This window comes from Triticum aestivum, chromosome 4A (genome assembly GCF_018294505.1).
Source record: "Triticum aestivum cultivar Chinese Spring chromosome 4A, IWGSC CS RefSeq v2.1, whole genome shotgun sequence".
NCBI classification, from domain to species: Eukaryota; Viridiplantae; Streptophyta; class Magnoliopsida; order Poales; family Poaceae; genus Triticum; species Triticum aestivum.
The window spans coordinates 625,218,556-625,242,850 of NC_057803.1; the positions used below are offsets into that span (position 1 = coordinate 625,218,556).

The 24,295-nt window shown below is 44.8% G+C and overlaps 1 protein-coding gene across 2 annotated transcripts; it reads right to left on the reverse strand.

Annotated features, from left to right (window-relative positions):
- Positions 1-2,575: 2,575 nt before the first annotated feature.
- On the reverse strand, positions 2,576-8,436 carry LOC123087712 (uncharacterized). 2 transcript variants are annotated; one of them, XM_044509808.1, is made up of 4 exons: positions 7,416-8,436; positions 7,252-7,318; positions 5,973-6,072; positions 2,576-3,345 (listed from the first exon to the last, which is right to left on the reverse strand). In XM_044509808.1, the coding sequence occupies exons 1-3, from the start codon at positions 7,994-7,996 to the stop codon at positions 6,031-6,033; spliced, it is 690 nt and encodes a 229-aa protein (XP_044365743.1). In that variant the 5' UTR covers positions 7,997-8,436; the 3' UTR covers positions 2,576-3,345; positions 5,973-6,030. The 2 variants fall into 2 exon arrangements, with proteins under 2 accessions (XP_044365743.1, XP_044365741.1); XM_044509806.1 differs by having other exon boundaries at positions 7,252-8,436.
- Positions 8,437-24,295: the final 15,859 nt, after the last annotated feature.

Below are 24,295 nucleotides of genomic sequence, written 5' to 3' on the forward strand. Positions count from 1 at the left end.
CTTCACTAATTTAGATTGATGACAAGCAACGGATTTGGCATACTACTTATTATCGTAGAAAGGATTAAGAGAGATATAGCATAAACTTGAGAAGGTCTTGATGGAACCACCGGTGGGATTGAAACAACGAATAAATTGATATGATAACAAAGGAAGAGGAATCTTGAACAAACCACCATAAGAATTGAAAATGAACAAAGAAAATGATAACGAAACACCAAGAAGAATTAGAAACGAATGAAAATACTTGAGAGAATTTGATACAAGAGAACGAAGAAATCGCGAGCTGATTAGAGAATACTTGAATGATGCACCGGTAAGATTTGGAGAACGAGAGTTGAAAGCTGGAATGAATAATTCTGAGATGATGGGCTCCGGAGAATCAAACTAAAAGGACTCCTGAATTGCTCCGGATGTTTGAAAAGAATTCTCACAATCGAAAACAATTATGAGAGGATGGCATCAAGCTAGAACCATGAATCTTGAAGAGAATGGAGCAAGATTTAAGAGAAACCCTTGTTCGGTCTTCAAATGCAGAGAATGACGATGAGAAACACCACCACAAATTGTTGAGGCACTCTAGAATAAAAAATTAGAAATGTTGAACCAACGATGATAGAATTTTGAAAGATCTTGGAGAAAGGCATTTGACTGATGATGATTCATTCTTACGTCAAACTTTGAAATGATTTTAAGAATAGCTCCGAAAAAAAAAGAGTCTGGTAAGATCCTGGGAAAAGACCTGTGGGTTAGGGCCCACTCAAAAGATACACCGTTGAACGATTACTTGAAAGGGAGATTGTGTTGGTTGAATTAAGTTGCTTGAATGAGACAACAACCTCGAAATAACTTGAACGGATCGAGAATGGAAACGTGAATCATCTGAGATATCTTCGGCACTTCGGATATGAATAGAGAGATATGAATGATTAAGAGGTGCACTGGCATGGGAAAGCATTGTGAATGAGGAAAGAGATAAGATTAACATCGAAATCTTGAATTGAATCCACCGGAAAAGAAATAGAACGAAAAATGATGAACTTGAAGCTTCCTTAGCATCTTCATGATAGATCACCGAATCGAAACTTGAAAGAAAAGGATGAAGAGACTTCACACAAATAAAAGGATACATGATTAAGAAATCTGAATCCTTGAAGAAAAAGGGTGGGAGGGCGGGAATCAAAGGCAACTTGGAACGGATGAAACGAACACCGTTTAGAAAAGGTATGAAATCCACATTTGACATAGAAGCCACTCGAATACCACAACACAAAACAAAACATAGAGAAACACGCCATTGTAATGAACATTCTCCAGACGGGCTTGAGTGGGGAACGGTAGGTAGCGCTCGTCGCCGGTCATGGGGTCCCAGACGAAGAGCGTCCTGGTGTGGTTGTTGTGCAGGAGGGCGCGGCCGTGGCGGCAGTCAAGGGCCCGCCACTCGTCGGTGGACATCTTGGCAGTGGTTGAGAGCGTGAAGCCGCCGGAGGTGGGGACGAAGAGGGCAGTCCATGGACAGCTGTTGAAGAAGCCGAGCATGGGAGGCGTCCCTCCGTGGAAATCACGGAAGCGGCGGAGGAAGCGGGCGTCGTGGACGAGGCTGCGCCAGTGCTTGGAGACGAAGGAGACGCGGAAGAGGTAGATCGGCTCCGGCGGGAGGCGGAGGAGGATCTCCATGAGCAGGTCATCCGGGGGAAGCTGAGGTGACGGAAGCGGATCAGGGCGGCGGCGGTCGCCGGCGAGCTCGCCCATGGGGTTTGTGGATTGGGGGCAATTGGCGTGAGGGTTTCGGTTTTTCTTTTCTTGAGTGGCGACGGGGCTCAGTTTCATATCTCTCTTTCTCTCTCTTTAAAACTAAAAAAAATGTAAATAAAAATTAAACTTTTACGTATTTGGATGATCAAGCATTTTCATAAGCGGTGGATGTGAATGAGATTTCCAAAAGAAAAAACATGCAACTGAAACTCAATGAAAAGCGAAAAAGGGCATATTTAGTTGAAACTTGTAAAAAAATCATAAGGATTTATTAAGAGAAACTGTGTGTTGCATAAATGGATGGCCTTCATACTTCGGAACCACTTCGACCACATTCAAAGTTTATGCGTGCAACATAGTTCAATTACAAACTTAGTCCCACATGCAAACTTAAACTACCACGACATGCAAACTACAAACACACTACAGATTATCCCATCTTCATCGTCTGAATTCTCATCCCATAGCTTGCAAGAGGCCAAAACACCGGGACTAATAACTTGTAAGCAACACGTACTAGGACCTTTTGCCCAAACGACAAATACGCATTAGAGTCTCTCTAATTCACAGAAATCTAAAAACATAGGAGTGGGAAAACATGGGATTGCAATATCATGCCCATTTGAATCCTATGGGATTTTGGGTTATTTGATTGCACCGCAGGAAAAACAAAGATTATTTCCAAGAGGTCTGAGTGAATGCTAAAATTCATGTAGAAATATTCCTATAGGATTCTCTCCTACAAATCAAATGACTATCATAGGAACACTAAATAACTTTTGAATCATTTCTATAAAGAGACAAACAATAAATTCCCAATAAACACTTAATAACATTCAAACAAATTATCTGTAGGTGAGATTCGGCCAGCCACTCAACTCAACTGAGGTGCACAAGGCTGTGCAAATTCAGGTGCTCATGATCATGTACCATAAAGTCAGTATGCACAAGAATCAAACCCATTTGACTCTGCAAGCAATGTGGCAGCTGAACATCTAAAGAGATAGTCTTCTATCAGTGAAAAACATACTCATCCAAAGCTCAATTTCAATTTGCTAAAAGAACTGCATCACAGCCACTCGCCTGGAACAGCTGAGTTGAACCTAACACATCACATAGCTTACTGTAGCAGACATGCGCACAAATCATATTATATATCTAGAGAGCAGGATTACGGACCGAAGAAAATCTAACACACCGGTTCGGCACAAATGCGACATCAAGCGTAACTAGAGCCACAAACGGAACACTCAAGAGGCCAAACAAATGCCATCTTCTCAACAACAATATTCTGAAGTATGACTTACATTTTACCAAGCGCTGGTAAAGTTGGTTAATGCATATAGAATCGCTAAAGATAACATCCCACGATTAATTCGACACCTTTTGCAAGGTTAGCATCACATTCAGCGACTTGTACAGCCACATTGAGCCGTCAACATTTACAAAATACTCCCTCCGTCCCAAAATAAGTGTCTCAACTTTGTACTAACTTTAAGTTGAGACACTTATTTTGGGACGGAGGGAAGTACTAACCAGCATGGGTAAGTTGTTTCTGCATTTAGTCACAGCAACAAAGAACCTGGGTACCTGCACAGCAAGCAATCTCATCAGCAGAGCTGATTTCGACTACTCAGGAGGGACAAAAGAAAGACATTGCAAAAAATATCTGCAAGTTTAAACAGCACGGGTTTAAACATGCAAAGGAAAACAGTTTATACGAGTTAACATGCAACAACCAAACAAGCAATAGGCCACCAGAGGTGAACATGTACTGCAAGGCGTACCAGTCATGTCTAGACAGAGGTAATACCATGTAAATGCCAGGGGCACGGTATATAGAATAACCATCTGATTTCTATTTTATACTTTTGGGCTTAAAAATGGTTACTAGCATGTTGCGGTTAATCAAACCATGCCGTCACATTTGGAGGACTGAAACCTTAATGTCACTGTTTTTTCTCAAATGTAGGCATCGATGCTATATAGCAAATGCATATTCGAGAAATGATATAAAACTGACTAACATGAAGAATTGTATCAAGCAAATTGACAGAAATGATATCAAACAAACAATAGGCCGCTAGAGGTCAACATGTACTGCAAGGCATACCAGTCATGTGTGGTGGTACATTTGTACAGGACAGGTAAGACCATGTAAATACCAGGGCACAGCATGTAGAATAAACATTTGGTTTTTATTTTGTACTTTTGGGCTTAAAAATGATTGCTAACACGTTGTGATTAGTCGAACCATGGCACCATATGGAGGACTTAAACCTTAATGTCAACTATTTTTTTTCTCAAATGCAGGCATCGATGTACTATATAGCAAATGCATATTCAATAAGTGGTATAAAGCTGACTGGCATGATGAATTGCATCAACCTAGTACATCAGCAAAATGAATTGCCCAGATCCAGGCTCCAAGAGAAAACCCGGATAAAGTCTGGGAGATATAGTTGATAGGAATATGCAACTTGTATTCCGATGAAGATATCAAAGAACAGGAAGGAGGTGACTATAGTGAACCGAAGTGGGAGCAGAAACAAACTAACTCAGAATATGGACCGGATAAGAGATATCCAGACGAGTGACAGCTAGATAGACAAGACTCCCAACAAGATGATGATAACGCGTCGGATCAGACAAGGGGTCACCATCAGTATCACGGAGGTGAACATTGAGCTCCATGGGAGTCTCAACAATGCGCTCATCAGTAAGAGCAGCACGAGCAAGAAGATCCTGGATATACTTTTCCTGGGAAATAGAAAAGGCATCAGAGGTGGAAGAGACTTCGATCCCAAGAAAGTAGCGAAGAGAGCCAAGATCAGACATAAGAAACTGCTCACTAAGATGTGCCTTCACAAAGGCAATATACTCGGGGTCATTGCCAGTGATGATCATGTCATCGACATAGAGGAGGAGAAGAGTCCGACCACGAGCTGAAAGGTGGACAAACAACGCTAGATCATGAGCACTCGCTGAAAAACCAGCGGGCGGTCACCACAGAGGCAAAACACTCAAACCAGACGTGAAGGGCTTGCTTAAGGCCATCGAGAGAGCGACCAAGACGGCAGACCATGCCATCAGGAACAGAATACCCAAGTGGGGGCTGCATGTACACCTCCTCACGCAGCTCAACATTAAGAAAGGCATTCTTAACATCAAGCTGAGATACAGACCAGTGGCGAACAGAGGCCACGGCAAGAAGTGTATCAATAGTGGTCATATGGGCCACAGGAACAAAAGTCTCATCGTAATGACGGCCATGCTCCTGCTGAAAGCCACGAGCCACAAGACGAGCTTTGTAATGCTCAAGAGAACCATTGGGGCGAGTCTTAACCTTGTAGACCCACTTACAAGTGATGGGATGGACATGGAGAGGAAGAGAAACAAGATCCCACGTACCGGTGCGCTCAAGAGTAGCAAGCTCCTCTGTCATTGCAAACTGCCACTCGGGATGAACAACAGCTTCACGATAATAAGTCGGCTTAAGAACAACAGCGCCAGTGGTTCGAAAACCAAGGCGATCAACAGGTGGAAGCGGACGAGGACGCAAGCCATAAGTAAGCTCAGACGAGGAGGACAGCACATCATTAGACGCATCCACATTATGCGGACGGCGAGTATAATGTGACTTAGGGGATGTAGACGAAGAATTCACTGGGGATGAAGGTGCAGAATCCTGTGACAAGCGAGGCGAGTAAACCATAGGATATGGTGCAAAATACTGACTCAGCTCTAATACCATGATAGGAATATGCAACTTGTATTCCCATAAGGCCATAGGCCAGTATATATACATGTACAGGTGTAGGAAATATGCAGGAAACCCCTTATACAATGGGGTAAATACAAAAGACTACATAACTATAGATATAGTACTCTAACAATAGTCATCTAATCTAAGGCTAGAGAAAGAGACGTGAAGACTTCTCTATCGAAACTTTGTAGCTAAGAAATAATTGGAAAAGGGAAAACAAAATGATCAAGTTGTTCAAGGGGAAAAGGATCAGACTGCATTCTGTGTAACACCGGCACCACAGTTTCTTAGTTCTTACCATTTGCGAAGAATATTGATCCATTGAACCACGAAATTATAGAATCACGCAAGCAAACAAATAGACAGGTAGTAAAAGTTGACCGTCGAACCAAAATTACCAAATCACGCAGGCAAACCAATAGACAGGTGGTAAAAGATATTATTACATCACCTCTTAGACCAGCAAAGTGTGACTGCAGGTGTGAAAGCACAATCATCTCAACAGTCGTTTAATGGCTCAGCTTGATCATCTCCACCACCAGTGGTGATTCCTATGAGAAGAATTAGTCAATAAACCAATGGCAATCGTTGGCAATAAAACAACTGAGAAAAGTTTTGCTACAAGGTTAGGAACAGTCAAGGAATCACATGTAATACAATATTCAAATAATTCTTCAAGGCACATTACACCAATAACCTCAAAACAAAGGATATGCCATTCAATTACTTTAGGAATCATTTTTGTCTTTTGAACTGTTTTGGTGTGAGCCCATTCGTTATACACACAATTAAGTTTCATGCGCAATACAGCAAAGGGAATATGAGAAAGTATGCCCTTCTCCTACTCACCTGGACAAAGAACGCTAAGCACAGAATTAAGAAATAAAAATACCACCCTAAATCCCGCATAATATGAAGCTTAAGCAAAAAGAATTGTGGGAAAGCTGAAGCAATTAACGTTAAGAAGGCACCGTATTGACATTAAAATCCACAAGCTTAACTGAAAGAGAAAACAGTTATGCACTGACTAAAGAAAGGCGGAATATCAGTCGCTTCTTTAGTTAATTGGCTAATTCTCATGTGTCAGTGTTTATATTATCCAGTGCCAAGACAAGGCCACAAGAACAGAACGGTTATAAATTGCTGGTGCGAAACAGCTATATTGTTCTTTTAAGTGTATGGTAAGCAAAGGCACCTTCAAATGATGACACATTGACTAAATTTACTAGCTTCCTGACTGTTTAGATCTAAATATGTATGGCATAGGAGAACATCAAGAAATTGTGATCCCCGTGCTACCAATAAACTAGGTCATCCAGCGATTATGATACAGGAAAACGGTTGGATTTGGGTTCGGATGCAAAAACACGTGAAACACTTGGAAGTAAAAATGAAAGAAGCTCCTATGCATTGTTTGAGTTGTGAGACACCAAAAGGATCATTTTCCAGCACATTAACGATTAGTTTGTAAATTGGAACAACATTGAATAGTTCGTTAAGAACGCCACATAATGAGAAGAAGATGAGAACCAGCAGCAGCCAGGAGTAATAAGCAGAGTATGAATGGTTCATCATTTAATAAGCAGTTCTTTCAAAAAGAGTTCATGAAAACTTGTCATTGGTAGTGAAGTGAACAGTGGTTCATGTGCTTGAAAACACTTACAGGAAAGATACAATTTGGAAAAAAATAAAATGAACTTTGCAACATAAAAAACAACGGCAGGCAATACCTGGAGTGTAGAAACTTGTGCAAGGAAAAACAAACCAATAGGCCCCTTTCTCTGAGACCTCCTCAATCTGCATGGTGTTGAGATGGATCATATAGATGTTTGGATCCACACGAATGAAGATCACATTGGCATCTTCAGCATAGCCAACTGCATCTGGTACATACCGACACGCCGCCACTGCTTCCGGTGCAAGAAAATTCTCCAGATCAATGACTCTGCAATGTGCCCATGTTACCATCCCGTCAACGCAAGCTATACTTGACCACAAATGGAGACTGAATGTGTCAACTCCGGCGAAACCAAGCCGTCCATCATCTGCTGGCATGAGAACAATTTGCCTATTGTACTTATCGAGCACGTAGTATGGAATCTCCCCAGTTAAATCCAAATTGTGTGCATCCAAATCAAACTCAACGATCCAACACTCATTTTCGATAGCGCCGCCAGAGGTATCCAAAATCCAGTAGAGTGTATTTCCAATCAGTGGCGTCGGAGCCCATGTAACTGATACATCTGGAATTTCGATCGAGTGGATCTCACCCCAAACGCTTGTCTCGGACGAGTAGACGCACGCGGAGGTATTGAAATCACTCTGCTGATTGAACACGAACGCCACGAGAAACGGGCACGAATGACAGTCGCCGTGGTCGGCGTGGCCAGCCGCGCAGAGGACCGCGCCATTGTACTCAACGCCCTCCAGATGGGCCTGTGTGGGGAACGGCAGGTAGTGCTTGTCGCCGTTCATGAGGTCCCAGACGAGGAGCCTTCCGTGTCATTGGTCCAGGAGGAGGGCGCGGCCGTGGCGGCAGTCGAGGGCCCACCACCCGCCGTGGCGCATCGTGGCGGCGGCGGGGACGGCGAAGCCGTCGGAGGTGGGGACGAAGAGGGGAGACACCGGCTGGTTGCTGAAGAAGCCGAGGACGGGAGGCGTCCCCCGGTGGAAGTCGCGGAAGTGGCGGAGGAAGCGGGCGTCGTGGACGAGGCCGCGCCAGTGCTTGGAGACGAAGGAGGCGCGGAAGAGGTGGATGGGCTCCGGCGGGAGGCGGAGGAGGATCTCCACGAGCAGGTCGTCGGGGAGATGCGGAAGCGGAGGCGCCGAATCGGCGCGGCGGCGGTCGCCGGCGAGCTCGTCCATGGGGGTTTGGGATTTGGGAGGAAATGGAGTCGAGGGTTTCGCTTTTTTCTTTCCTTTTTTTGAGTGGCGAGGAGTTGGGTTTCATTTCTCATCGTTGCACGTGACTTTGTTTATTTTTCGGAAATGTTAACGCCCACACGTGTGGTGTGTAGCATCCCGCCCACACGCGTCATCTGTCGTTGAATCATTTTGCATGATTCTTGAAGCACTTTACGTTCCACGTCATCCCACAGTCTTGTCCGGGCCTGGACAAACTGTGCCGCACGTCCGGACCTGGACAAACTATGCCGCACGTCCTCACTTCCGTTCTTCTTTCCCCACTCCGCCTCACCTTCTTCCCCACCTACCCGCACACCACACACAATATGGCCCGGGCGGCGGCGGACGGCAGGCCCGAGCGAAGGCGGGGCGGAGGCCCCTGGCGGTGGCGGGCGTGGGCCCCGAGCAGAGGCGGACGGAGGCCTTGGGCGACGGCGACCGGAGGTCCCGAGTGGTGGCGGGCGGAGGCCCTAAGCGGTGGCGAATAGGAGGTGGATCCGGCCAACGGCGATGGAAGGCGCAACGGAGGAGGAAGGGCGCGCTCGCTGCGCGATGGAGGAGCCGCAACGGGATTGGGCTGCGGCTAGGAGGAGCCATGATGGAGGGGCCGTGGCGGGGAGGAACCGCTGCAGGGAGAGGAATGGCAGCGACGGCGACGGTGAAGAGGAGCTGCCGCAGGGGAGTGCACGTGCGCAGCGGGGGAGGAGCTGCCGCAGGGGAGTGCCCGTGCGCAGCGGAGGAGGAGCTGCAGGGAGAGGAATGGCGGCAGAGGCAACGGTGAAGAGGAGCTGCTGCGGGATCCATGCTGGAGGAGCCTCGCCTCCGTCGATTCCCTTCCTCCGCGTCCATTCTACGGCGACGTTCGTCCTCACCTTGGATCCCGTCACCGGCGTCACGTCTGGCCACCCCATGGAGAAGGTCGTGGCCATGCCCGTTCTTGCCGGTGAGTCGCTGGTCCATTGGCTCGAATAGCAGAATTCGTGTATATGACTAGTCCACATGATGGCAATTTTTTTATATGATCTTATGGAAATTCACATGAGCTGAAATAGATTATACTGAATGTTTTTGCCATGGCAAATTTGTTTTTCTCATCAATCCAATGTTCAAACTAACATAACCATGGCAATTTTTCTGTAGCATCACATAGTAAATTCATACATTGTTGAATAGATGCTACAGAATGTGTTTTGCCATGGCAAATTCCATGTATCATGTATAAATTTTTCCCACAATTTGTTTGGTCACATGGCAAATGTAGGATTGCTCTTTTTTGAACACACGACATTTTTGTAAAACATGGCAAATTCTGAAATTTTGTACAACATGTCAAGAATACTTCAAATAACATGTCAAACTGAATGTTGGATCAATTGGTGCCGTGGCAGTTTTCGTTATGAGTAGTTCTGATGGGGCAGAATTGCTATGAGTTGTTGCCATGTCAAATTTCTGGAGTAATTGCCATGGCAAAATTATATAGTAGTTGCCATGGCCGAATTTGCTACGAATAATTGCCATGGGACAGAGTTGCTATGAGCTTCTGCCATGTCAAATTCTGGAGTATTTTCCATGGCAAAAATATGTGTTTTTGTGTGATCTTCCATTTTCATACTGATGTTAATGTGTCTACAATTCCATCTCTTATCAATTTGCCATGCTTCTAAATAAATACATGGCAACTATCCTACTATTTGGCGCTGAAAATTGCAATGTGTTCTGATATGCCATATGCTACGGCAGTCAATGCATTTACATTTGCCCTTTCATCATTTTGCCATTCTACTGAATAAATAGATGGCAACTTGCCCTATGTATGGAACTGTAAAAACTTGCGTTGTTTGCCATGTTTTTCAAACCACAACACATCCTTTTTTTTCAAATTTCTGAGTAAATACATGGCAAATCACTCTCTATAAAAGCCTGAAATTTGCCATGTTTCATGTTTGTTATGCCTGTTAACAGGTACCAAGCAATTGGTATGCTATTGTACTAAATGCTTGGCAACTTCATCAGATCCATAACCCATCAATTGCCATGGCTGAACTGTTTCTTTTTGCCATGTTTGCCATCTTCATGCCAACCACAACCCATCATTCTGTAATGGTACTAAACATAGACATGACAACTCCCCCATGTTCAATCAGTCTAGTTTTGCCCTGTTCGTTTCATGGTAGATGGCAAACTCACCCATATGTATGTACATTTTCCTACTTAACAATTTGGCATGCTACACACTAACTACATGGCAATTTCAATGTTACTATCATGACAAATTTAACTCATATAACATGGCAAATCTATCTTTTTTTCATGTATCACGACATTATTACTCCATGTGCCATGGCATTTTGACTTTGCACTTGCCATGGAAATTTGTTTTTGATCATTTTGTTTGTGTTATTTTCACATACACAACAATTTTATTACGCAAAAGATGGCATTTTCGTTGAAACTAACATCGCAAAATGAAACATGCATTTGCCATGGAAACATTTGATCAATTTTTTTATTACTTCACATTCTTGGCAATTTTCATGTAAAATTTGATTAAAAAACACATCAATTTTTGATACAATTCTGCCATGGAAGTTTCTCGTTCATACTTGATTCCAACTTTTTGTGTTTTTTACACGGGCTACATTCATCATACGAAACACGGCAATTATTGATACGAATCTGCCATGGCAATTTTTCTTGTTCATACTTGATTTTGAACTTTGTAAACGGGGCCACAACAATTCTTCTTCTTTTTTTTACAACATGGCAATTTCTTTTTGAATGGGACAATGGCAATTTTTTAGTTCATGCATCATGGGAATTATAGTATGGATCATGGCATTTTTTAGTCTATGCCTCATACAAATTTTCTATTTTTGAAAGGGACCATGGCAAATCTTCTTTCATGCCAGTTCGTGGAGCAGGGCAATTTTTCGTCCTTCTTTGCAACATGGCAAAATTTCTTTTTGAATGGGAGCATGGCAAACTTAGTGTATGTATCATGGCAAATGTAGTTTACGGGGCATGGCAAATTTTCTTTCTTTTTTGCAACATGGCAAATTTTCTTTTTTCAATGGGACCATGGCAATCTCAGTGCATCTTTCATGGCAACGGTAGTTCATGTAGCATGGCAAATTTTCTTCCTTCTTTTACAACCTTGCAAATTTTGTTTTCGAACAGGACCATGGCAAACTTAGTGTGTGTATCATGGCAAATGCAATTTTCGGAGCATGGCAATTTCCAATTTTAAGGACCATGGTAAATTTTCTTTCCTTTTTTTGCAACATGGAAAATTTTCTTCTTTGAAGGGACCATGGGAAATTTAACGGGACCATGGCAACATTAGATTTACTCATGTTTCAAAAATAGATACCATTTGCAATTTTATTTGCACCATGGAAAATTAAGTTCAAGCATGGCAAATGTAATTTAAGGATCATGGCAATATTCTTTTCCTTTAGCAACACGGCATAAGCTACTTTTCATTTGACCATGGCAATGTAGCTCCTCCCCTGGCCTAGACGTTGACTAAGATGCCGACCAGGAGTCATCCTCCGTGATGACGACCATGATTTTTTTGTTTTGTTTTTTGAAAACATGGCATTTGTTTGAATTTTTATGTGACACTACTAGGGAAAAGGCTACCTCCACCAGATTGGGCCTCGTTGTCTCCGTCGTGGGGGTGGGCCGGCGGGCGGAGGTCACCCCCTCTATCTCCGGGCTGGCTCTCTCCAGGCGTGACGGCCTCAAGACGGCGGGGTGCTTCCAGATGCGGCTGGTGCCCATGGGCCCGGCCATGGGCGCACAGGTGTCCGCCACGAGTTTTCTACGGCGAGCTCCACCATTGCATGTATGGGCCAGCACATACAGTATGTTTGCCATCTGTCCTATGGCTTTTCTAGTATGCCTCTACCATTTCTGCCATCTTAATTTTTGAAGAGGCAAGTTAGTTCAGGTGGCACATTTACCCTCATCCAGATGGTATAGTTGCCATGGCAAATTTACCTTTGAGCTAACTAGATTGTTGGTCATGTGAAAAAAAATACAAAATTGCCATGGCTAACTAGAGTGTTGGTCATGGAAAAAAATACAGATTTTTCCATGACATAAATTTAGAACAATTTGCCATGACATGAATTTACAACAATTTGCCATGGAAAAATGTTTAACAAATTTGCCACGGATAAAATAGCACAAAGAAATGATGGAGAATATTGCCATGGCAAATACACATTCAAATTTGCCTTGTTATTTTTACCAAAATGTCAAACTTTTTCGTTTTTAGTTGCCATGGCAACTCAACTTTTTAGTTTTTCCATGATGTGTTGCCACAGAACTAACAAAAGGGTTGTGTTGCCATGTAAATATATGATGTGTTCCCATGTTTTTCTTTGCAACGTGGCAATTTGAGTTCTATGAGAGCATGGCAAATGTAGTTTAATATGTTGCCATGTTCATGGCGATTTTTTGTGTGTTGTTTCACATACACGGCAACTTAATACCAAAGAAGATGGCAAGTCTTGGTTAAACGCCATGGCAAGTTTGAACATGCTTTTTGCCATCACAATTTTTGTGTAATTTCACATTCATGGCAACTGTTTATACATAAGCATGGAAAATTTGATAAAAAAACCCACAAAAAGTTGAATATGCATTTGCCATGGCATTCAAATATACATTTTTTCCATGGCAAATTTGACAATTTTTTGTGTTATTTCCGTTACATGGCAAATTAATGACACCAAATATGGCAAATTTTGGTAAAATGCCATGGCAAATTTGAACATTCCCTTGCCATGGCAACTATTCATCATTTTTGTAATATTTCACAATATTGCAAAATTATTTATATTAGCATTCCAAATTCGATAAAAAAACCCATGGCATATTAGAATATGCATTGCCATGGAAATTCTGATCTTCTTTTCATGTTGTTTCACATAGACGGCAATTTAATTACACAAAGATGGCAAGTTTTGATAAAATAGCATGGTTAGTTTTGACAATGCTTTTGCCATGGCAAATTTTTTTTATTATTATTTCACAATCATGGCAATTTTCAGCATGCTTTTGCCATGCCAACTATTGATCATTTTTGTATTTTTTTCACATTCATGGTAATTTTTTTTATATTAGCATGGCAAATTTTATTAAATATTCCATGGCAAATTAGAATACGCTTTTGCCATTACATTTTTGATCTTTGTTTTCGTGTTGTTTTATATACACGGCAAATTAATTAAACAAAGATGGCAAGTTTTGATAAAATACCATGGAACATGTTTTTGCCATGGCAATTTTTGATATCTTTTTTTATTATTTCACAATAATGGGAAAGAAATCATATATAAGCATGGCAATTTTGACAAAAAGTCCCACGGCAAATTTGTAAATGCATTTGTGACGCCCCCGATTCAATCGTACACTAATCATGCACGCAAATGTGTACGATCAAGATCAGGGACTCACGGGAAGATATCACAACACAACTCTAAAACATAAAATAAGTCATACAAGCATCATAATACAAGCCAGGAGCCTCGAGGGCTCGAATACAAGTGCTCGATCATAGACGAGTCAGCGGAAGCAACAATATCTGAGTACAGACATAAGTTAAACAAGTTGCCATAAGATGGCTAGCACAAACTGGGATACAGATCGAAAGAGGCGCAGGGCTCCTGCCCGGGATCCTCCTAACTACTCCTGGTCGTCGCCGTCAGCCTGCACGTAGTAGTAGGCACCTCCAATGTAGTAGTCGGGTCGTCGTCGATGGTGGCGTCTGGCTCCAGGGCTCCAGCATCTGGTTGCGACAACCAGGTAGAAGGGAAGGGGGAAAAGAGGGAGAAAAGCAACCGTGAGTACTCATCCAAAGTACTCGCAAGCAAGGAGCTACACTACATATGCATGGGTATATGTGTAAGGAGGCCATATCAGTGGACTGAACTGCAGAATGCCAGAATAAGAGGGGGATAGCTAATCCTGTCGAAGACTACGCTTCTGGCAGCCTCCGTCTTGCAGCATGTAGGAGAGAGTAGATTGAAGTCCTCCAAGTAGCATCTTCAAGTAGCATCTCCAAGCAGCATCTCCAAGTAGCATCGCATAGCATAACCCTACCCGGCGATCCTCTCCTCGTCGCCCTGTTGAAAAGCGATCACCGGGTTGTCTGTGGAACTTGGAAGGGTGTGTTTTATTAAGTATCCGGTTCTAGTTGTCATAAGGTCAAGGTACAACTCCAAGTCGTCCTGTTACCGAAGATCACGGCTATTCGAATAGATTAACTTCCCTGCAGGGGTGCACCAACTTACCCAACACGCTTGATCCCATTTGGCCGGACACACTTTCCTGGGTCATGCCCGGCCGCGGAAGATCAACACGTCGCAGCCCCACCTAGGCACAACAGAGAGGCCAGCACGCCGGTCTAAACCTAAGCGCGTAGGGGCCTGGGCCCATCGCCCTGAGCACACCTGCACGTTGCGTGGGCGGCCGGAAGCAGACCTAGCCTAGCAGGCGTTCCAGTCCAATCCGGCACGCGCCGCTCCGTCGCTGACGTCTGAAGTGCTTCGGCTGATACCACGACGTCGGGATACCCATAACTACTCCCACGTAGATGGTTAGTGCGTATAGGCTCGTAGCCAACTCAGATCAAATACCAAGATCTCGTTAAGCGTGTTAAGTATCCGCGAACGCTGAACAGGGCCAGGCCCACCTCTCTCCTAGGCGGTCTCAACCTGCCCTGTCGCTCCGCCACAAAGATCCACACAGAGGGTCGTCGAGACAAAGGTCCTTTCAGCCCCCAATTCGTGAATCACTCGCGGGTACTCTTCGAGCTGACCCGACTTTAGTCACCATCTGTATAGTATGTATGTATGTATAGTATATACCCATGATCACCTCCCGAGTGATCACGGCCCAATAGTATAGCAAGGCAGACCGACAAGAATGTAGGGCCAATGATGATAAACTAGCATCCTATACTAAGCATTTAGGATTGCAGGTAAGGTATCAACAGGTGTAGCAACAATGTCAGGCTATGCATCAGAATAGGATCAACGGAAAGCAGTAACAGGCTACACTACTCTAATGCAAGCAGTATAGAAGAGAATAGGCGATATATGGTGATCAAGGGGGGGGGGGCTTGCCTGGTTGCTCTGGCAAGGAGGGGTCGTCAACTCCGTAGTCGAACTGGGGTCACCGGCAGTCTCAGGGTCTACCGGAAAGAAGTAACGGAGGGGGAACACAATAAATAACAGAGCAATCAAAGCATCACAAAGCGTAACATGGCAATACGTGGTGCTAGGTGTGCCCTAATGCGGCAGTAGGTGGTACCGACGAAAGGGAGAAACATCCGGGAAAGTATCCCCGGTGTTTCGTGTTTTTGGTCAAATGAACCGGAGGTGAAATGTTGCAGGTTCACTATGCTAGGGACGCGTGGCGGATGAACGGGCTGCGTATCTGGATTCCTATCGTCGTTCTGAGCAACTTTCATGTACAAAGTTTCTCCATCCGAGCTACGGTTTATTTTATATTAATTTTAAAAGATTTAAATCATTTTTAGAATTTTAATTAATTTAATTTAATTCAACATTATCCATAACAGTGTTCGCTGACGTCATCATGACATCAGCATGACATCAGCAGTCAATAGAGGTGTTGACTAGTCAAACTGACGTGTGGGCCCAGTGGGACCCACCTGTCATACACTGTTAGGTTGATTAGGGTTTAGGTTAAACTAATTACTGTTTAAGTAAACTAACTAGTTAATTAGACTAATTAAACATGATTAATTAACTTAATTAATCCACTAATTAATTAATTAATTAATTGTTTTTATTTTATTTTCCTTTTTTTATTAAAACATTCTGGGCGTGGGGCCCATCTGTCATAGGCCCCAGGGGCCTTAGTGGGTTCGGGCGCTAGTGGGCGCTGGGCGCCGGGTGCGGGCGTGGCGGTTTCGGGCAATGGGCGCCCGTGCCCGAGGTCACCGCAGTGAGGGCGCGAGGTCCAGCTGCGTCGGCGGCCTCGCTCGACAGCGGCAGGAGGCGGGGAGTAGGGGAGGCCCCGGACGGCGACGGCCCTGGCGGGCGCGGCCAGGCGCCGCGAGATGGAGGCGGTGGTGGCCGGGCGGCGATAGGGGCTGCACGGGGAGTGCGGTCGGGAGTAGAGGCGGACACAGCGCGTGCGGGACGGTGCGGGGGGGGGGGGCGCGGTGAGCGCGCATCAGACGCAGCCGGAGCGCGTCAACCGCGGGCGAGATCGGCGGGGACCGCGGCGACAAGCGCGAGCCCGCGAGGGAAAGGGAGGGAGCGAGGGGGGCTCACTGGGGTCGTAGGGGGGATGGCAGCGGGCTCGACGGAGGTCGGGGAGGTCCGACGAGGAGGGGGTCGAGGTGGCGTTCCGACGACGGCGGGGTCGAGGCAGGGGAGCTCCGGTGAGGTTGCCCCGACGAACGGCGACGGCGGGGAGGTCCTCCAAGCGGTGGCGATGCGGCGCCGGCGTCGAGCACGTCGGGCGGCGGGGAGGAGATGAGGAGGCGGGCGTCGATGGCAGGCGGCGGGGCGGCGCAGTTGGGGGCCGGCAAGCGTCGACGGCGTCCGGTGAGGAGGGGATGAGGACGAGCGACGGAGACAGAGACGGGGAGGCGGCACCGATGACGGCGGGGGCGTGGTGGGGCGGCTCCAGCGGGGGTTCTGGATGGCGGTGGCGTCGAGCGCCCCCGATCCGATCTAGATCGTGGAGGGGGCAGAGGGGGAGTGGAGCGAGTGGGGTGGGAGTGGGCAACCGGGGGATTAGGGTTTGGGGTACGAGGCCATATAGGCCAGGGCGAGTGGGCCGGCCGAGTGGGCCAGCGGGTCGGCCAACTGGGCCGTCTAGCCCAGTTGGCCAGGGGCCTCTACTCTTTTTATTTGTATTTTGTAGTTTGGTTTTCTGTTTTTATTCTTTTCCTTTTTCTTTATTTTCTCTACTGTTTTAATTCAATTTAAAATATTTATGCATTTTATAAAGCTGTGTCCTCTACACCATAATTATCTATGTAATATTTAGTACAAATTAAACATTTTTATTTTAATGTTTGAAAACTTTTATTGTTTTCCTTTAATTAAATTTTGAAGTTGTTTCGGTTTTGAATTATGTAGAGTTTATCAACAGTAACCGAGGTGACATGGCATCATTAGCGGGGGATCACTGTAGCTTAATTATCCGGGCATCACAATTCTCCTCCACTACAAGAAATCTCGTCCCGAGATTTAAGAGGTAGTGAAAGGGGGAAGGTTTGGTAACGAATCTAGCGGGTCTTCTCATCCTGGCTTGCTCTTCTCGAAGAGGCCGGTCCAATATATTGATGTCTTCATTTCTCTGCTTTAGGTCATCATGATGAAGTCGGCGTCCTTTCTTTAGGAACTCCATCGTACTTACGAAAGAATAAAAAGTGGGCATTCCGGGAGAACAGATCTCTGCAAGGTCGACTATCTGGTCGATAACATCGGGGGGGGGGGGGGTGGCGGATAGCAACTCTCGAATTGAAACTTAAGAAAATATCGTGAGCAAAGTAAGAAGGTGTAAAATAGAAGTTTCAAGCGCATAGGCAATCGTTCGTTGCCTGAAACAAAGTGTGAAAGGGGTTCGGAGCAATGGGAATAAGTATTGCGTCTGATAGCAGAACTGGTGATCTCTCGGAAGGTGGCTCGTAAATTACTTACGAGGCCACGCGCGAGGAACAACCTTGGCAACAGAGGGTTTACCGGAAAGTTAGGTTTTGATCCTGTGGAACTGTGGGTTATGGGCCCACCATGTGGGTTAAAGTAAGAAGGGCGTGGACATCTTGCACGGTCATGATAGCAAGACATGTCAGAGGGTAGGCTATCAGTTATGTTGGCAACAATGTCGGTACCAAGGGCGAGGGACAAAGAGAACTATCTTTCTGCTCGTTGAACGAGGCGGACCAATAGGCAAAGTTCTCGTCCATCAGTGGTTACCGGAATGCTATCAACAAAAGCAACAGGGTCTTACTGACACGGTTGTACCCCAAGGTGTTTACATAAGCAGAAGAACATTACTGCTTAGATCAAATAGATCACGAGAAAGGTTAAACACAACAATGGAAAGGAGAAGGTGATCTTCATATTAAACATAACAATGGAAAGGAAAATGTGTTTAAACACATATTTCAAGGGTATATCCTTCCCAAGGACAAGCAGAGCATGATATCCGTGACAGGATATAATGTAGAAAACCCTCTAGGTAGGGGAGAGAAATTGTCATGACATTACCCATACAACGGTGTTTTGGATAATCGAGCGAGAATCATTTAGCATTGGGCTTCAAATGTTTTTATTGAAGATCGGAGTACCACAGACATGCTTTGAGATAGCATTGATATGGTCTTCAAGCAAGGGTCAGACTTGGATAAACAAAGGATTCATCAGGAACAACCTATAAAATAGGTCTTACGATTTCCATATGGAAGAATGGTTAACCTTGCTAAAAAGGAATCTATAACAATAGGGCCCTTTGGCCAGGGGTGCTAAACAAAGACACCACCTTACCGGGTTATGTAGAGACCAATGTTATAACTCTTGGGGACATGTCCCATCCATCATATCTGACCGAGATTCAGATCTGATTGGTGTCAGGATACCTCAGACTCAGGATGTCTGAGAAGAAAATGTGCAACACAAATTGACGAGATGACATTGTAAGATTCTCGGAGAATGAACTATGGAAGCGAATTCCGAAACAAGAGTTCAACATTAAACCAAGGAGAAGACGAGGAGCTGGCTAATGGACTCAGCGACTATTCATCGAGATTAACAAAAGATGGATTTCCATAATGATGTGAACAAGGTGGCAACACTTGTCAGATCAAACGATATAATGATGTATGCTCGATGAAAACATACACAATTAAATATTGGTTGAAAGGGGCACCCGAAATATGGGCTGGGTTGCACGACCAACGTCAAAATGGAAATTTAGCAACCAGCACACTACATTGGAATTATTGTCCATTAACTCTGAAGTAGCAAGGTTGCTAGAGATATTAAATTCTCATAACAGAGTTCACTCAAGACGGGGACCAAGAGAAGAATTATGATGGTGAGAAGCATCACTGTATCAAGAATTCCTTAAGAGGTGGTGAAACTCTCACGACATTCTTGACATAAAAGATGGCAATACTCCAATGTAAAGAAGAACAATTGCTGGATAGCAAGGAACTCAAGGTATAACACGAAACAAGAACAAGTTTGTGTTAGAGGAAAGGTAGTAGAGTGGTCGATGATAACACTAATCATCGAGGGCAAGGATTGTTTTTCTCATCTTGAATTCCATTGATATCCTGGAAGAGCTCAGAATGCTGATGATGAGCACGACACATTTGTCGAGAGAATTCATGAAGATGTAATCAATTGGCGATGACATCAAGTCAAAGGAATGATGAAGCAACAGGTTATTGAAACCATGGGTACGACACAAACTCCAAAGCAAGCTTGTTGCCCAAAGCGAAATGATATGATGAGGAAGATCGACATAAGCTTAGCTCATCGTCAAAAATTGTGCTCTGGGAAGAAGGACCAGGTAGCACAGTTAAAATCGGCACGACAAGGATATAGCCAAACAGGCTAGGAATGACGTGATTGAGTTCAAACTCGTAAGTAATGAAGGTTACCAAGACTTGTTTAATCGCGATGCGGACTCGAGTCAGTTATCGGTGTCTTTGAGTGTTTAATAACTCAAAGCCCGTGAAAAATAGGAATCAATGAGAATGTAGCACTTGATGAAGAACTCATAAGAAGTTATGTAGTTCCGTGGTAATCTTGAGATACTAGGGGGGTAATACTCGACGACAAATCAAAGTAGAGGTTGGACTGGGGTATTACTCCGCAGAAGACAAGTGCTTAAACTTGCACAAGAAATGGTATTTGAAGGAGAACATGGTCGGAACCATGATTGCATAGGATCAATTCACAGATACCAGATGATATTATATCAACGAAATAGTTATTATAACAAGAAGCTTCTATGGTAGGTCCCACATCGTGTCCATGGGCATGAACACAAAGTTCAAGGTCGACTCCCACTTCTTCAATGTATAACCCTCCATTCACCTCTCACTTTCGAAGAAGTTGTAGTGTTGAAATTTTATCTAGCAAAATACCAGAAGAGTGTGACTCGTGAAAACTTTCGAGTTCACACATATTAAGGAAGGCATGCGTTCAACCCGTCAGGGTATCGTGGAAACATATACCACAAGCTTCAATAGTAAATATCACAAGCTCGAAAGTAGAGCAAGGTTGAGAAAGTAGATGATACAATTTACCAAAGGTATTATGTATCCAAGGGAAGGCTCACATGGTTATTGAATATGAAGGACAATGTCGGATAAAATCCATTAAAGGATCTGTCGGTCCATAACAGAGCTGATGTGAGCATCGGCACACAATCAGAGGAAGTAACAATGCAAGGGCATTGGATTATAGAAACAACTGACTAATCTAGAGCTCAAATGCAAAGGAATTATGATTTCCAAATTAAGGGAACAGAAGCAATGTTCTGATCAGGGGTGGATAAGTTGAATAGCCTTAGGGGTACTGTCGACGGCATTTGGATTGGTTGAGAACCAGCTCATGTTTAAGATGACGTCTGAGCCGGAAAGATAATTTAAAACGATCAACTGATGATTGCGTGCATTCGCACTCATGTTGAATCAAAAAGGATCAAAATGACGATGCCTAAGGATACTAACGAATATTGTCAGACATATGGAAAGCATCCATCATGCAAGTAGACAAGTATGACAGAGCAATAAGCTGCTAAGGATTTTTGGAGGATCGAATAGTATTTCGAAGACCATTGTGAAACATATGAACAACTGGGGGATGAGCGGATACTCTATAAATGCGAGAATTAACCGTAGGGGTATTCAAGTGACAAGAACAGCAAGGCAGTAAGCTCAAGGGATTATCGAAACCACGACTAGTTTTTCAGGGTATCTTGTAATAACAAGACCAACTGGGGATGATATAAGAATAACAACTGTAAGTAGTTACCCATAAGGGTTGACGGTGGAAGGGGAATTGCAAACGCGATGAACACAAGTTCTCGGCTTAACAGCGGAAAGTATCTTCAGGGTCTTCACGTGCAGCAGACGATCATCAGTAATAAGGGGCTCTCCGGGTGAAAGTGATAACGAGATCCTAATGTTAGATTTAGCAAAATTCCTTTAATCCCGAATAGAAGAGAGATCAGAGTCCCAGAGTAAAGGTCGAGGAGTAAAAGATCCTAGTACCACCCGATGGCGACGTGGGCCCGTAAGGCACACAGCCAAGTTAGTAAAAGTTTTGCAATGTCTAGACTCGACTTCGGCCAAGGAGTGTGGAAGGGGGATTCCTACAGGCAGTCGGCTCTGATACCAACTTGTGACGCCCCCGATTCAATCGTACACTAATCATGCACGCAAATGTGTACGATCAAGATCAGGGACTCACGGGAAGATATCACAACACAACTCTAAAACATAAAATAAGTCATACAAGCATCATAATACAAGCTAGGGGCCTCGAGGGCTCGAATACAGGTGCTCGATCATAGACGAGTCAGCGGAAGCAACAATATCTGAGTACAGACATAAGTTAAACAAGTTGCCATAAGATGGCTAGCACAAACTGGGATACAGATCGAAAGAGGCGCAGGCCTCCTGCCTGGGATCCTCCTAACTACTCCTGGTCGTCGTCGTCAGCCTGCACGTAGTAGTAGGCACCTCCAATGTAGTAGTCGGGTCGTCGTCGATGGTGGCGTCTGGCTCCAGGGCTCCAGCATCTGGTTGCGACAACCAGGTACAAGGGAAGGGGGAAAAGAGGGAGAAAAGCAACCGTGAGTACTCATCCAAAGTACTCGCAAGCAAGGAGCTACACTACATATGCATGGGTATATGTGTAAGGAGGCCATATCAGTGGACTGAACTGCAGAATGCCAGAATAAGAGGGGGATAGCTAATCCTGTCGAAGACTACGCTTCTGGCAGCCTCCGTCTTGCAGCATGTAGGAGAGAGTAGATTGAAGTCCTCCAAGTAGCATCTTCAAGTAGCATCTCCAAGCAGCATCTCCAAGTAGCATCGCATAGCATAACCCTACCCGGCGATCCTCTCCTCGTCGCCCTGTTGAAAAGCGATCACCGGGTTGTCTGTGGAACTTGGAAGGGTGTGTTTTATTAAGTATCCGGTTCTAGTTGTCATAAGGTCAAGGTACAACTCCAAGTCGTCCTGTTACCGAAGATCACGGCTATTCGAATAGATTAACTTCCCTGCAGGGGTGCACCAACTTACCCAACACGCTTGATCCCATTTGGCTGGACACACTTTCCTGGGTCATGCCCGGCCGCGGAAGATCAACATGTCGCAGCCCCACCTAGGCACAACAGAGAGGCCAGCACGCCGGTCTAAACCTAAGCGCGCAGGGGTCTGGGCCCATCGCCCTGAGCACACCTGCACGTTGCGTGGGCGGCCGGAAGCAGACCTAGCCCAGCAGGCGTTCCAGTCCAATCCGGCGCGCGCCGCTCCGTCGCTGACGTCTGAAGTGCTTCGGCTGATACCACGACGTCGGGATACCCATAACTACTCCCACGTAGATGGTTAGTGCGTATAGGCTCGTAGCCAACTCAGATCAAATACCAAGATCTCTTTAAGCGTGTTAAGTATCCGCGAACGCTGAACAGGGCCAGGCCCACCTTTCTCCTAGGCGGTCTCAACCTGCCCTGTCGCTCCGCCACAAAGATCCACACAGAGGGCCGTCGGGACAAAGGTCCTTTCAGCCCCCAATTCGTGAATCACTCGCGGGTACTCTTCAAGCTGACCCGACTTTAGTCACCATCTGTATAGTATGTATGTATGTATAGTATATACCCGTGATCACCTCCCGAGTGATCACGGCCCAATAGTATAGCAAGGCAGACCGACAAGAATGTAGGGCCAATGATGATAAACTAGCATCCTATACTAAGCATTTAGGATTGCAGGTAAGGTATCAACAGGTGTAGCAACAATGTCAGGCTATGCATCAGAATAGGATCAACGGAAAGCAGTAACAGGCTACACTACTCTAATGCAAGCAGTATAGAAGAGAATAGGCGATATCTGGTGATCAAGGGGGGGGGGCTTGCCTGGTTGCTCTGGCAAGGAGGGGTCGTCAACTCCGTAGTCGAACTGGGGTCACCGGCAGTCTCAGGGTCTACCGGAAAGAAGTAATGGAGGGGGAACACAATAAATAACAGAGCAATCAAAGCATCACAAAGCGTAACATGGCAATACGTGGTGCTAGGTGTGCCCTAACACGGCAGTAGGTGGTACCGACGAAAGGGAGAAACATCCGGGAAAGTATCCCCGGTGTTTCGTGTTTTCGGTCAAATGAACCGGAGGTGAAATGTTGCATGTTCACTATGCTAGGGACACGTGGCGGATGAACGGGCTGCGTATCTGGATTCCTATCGTCGTTCTGAGCAACTTTCATGTACAAAGTTTCTCCATCCGAGCTACGGTTTATTTTATATTAATTTTAAAAGATTTAAATCATTTTTAGAATTTTAATTAATTTAATTTAATTCAACATTATCCATAACAGTGTTCACTGACGTCATCATGACATCAGCATGACATCAGCAGTCAACAGAGGCGTTGAGTAGTCAAACTGACGTGTGGGCCCAGTGGGACCCACCTGTCATACACTGTTAGGTTGATTAGGGTTTGGGTTAAACTAATTATTGTTTAAGTAAACTAACTAGTTAATTAGACTAATTAAACATGATTAATTAACTTAATTAATCCACTAATTAATTAATTAATTAACTAATTAATTATTTTTATTTTATTTTCCTTTTTTTTAT

What these genes read in the sequence shown, in the direction of transcription:
- LOC123087712 (XM_044509806.1), bottom strand. Translation starts at nt 7,996, where the DNA reads ATGAACGGCGACAAGCACTACCTGCCGTTCCCCACACAGGCCCATCTG. An exon ending in CACAAGTTTCTACACTCCAG is followed by an intron (nt 6,073 to 7,251) that starts GTATTGCCTGCC and finishes TTCTTCTCATAG; the next exon opens with GAATCACCACTGGTGGTGGA.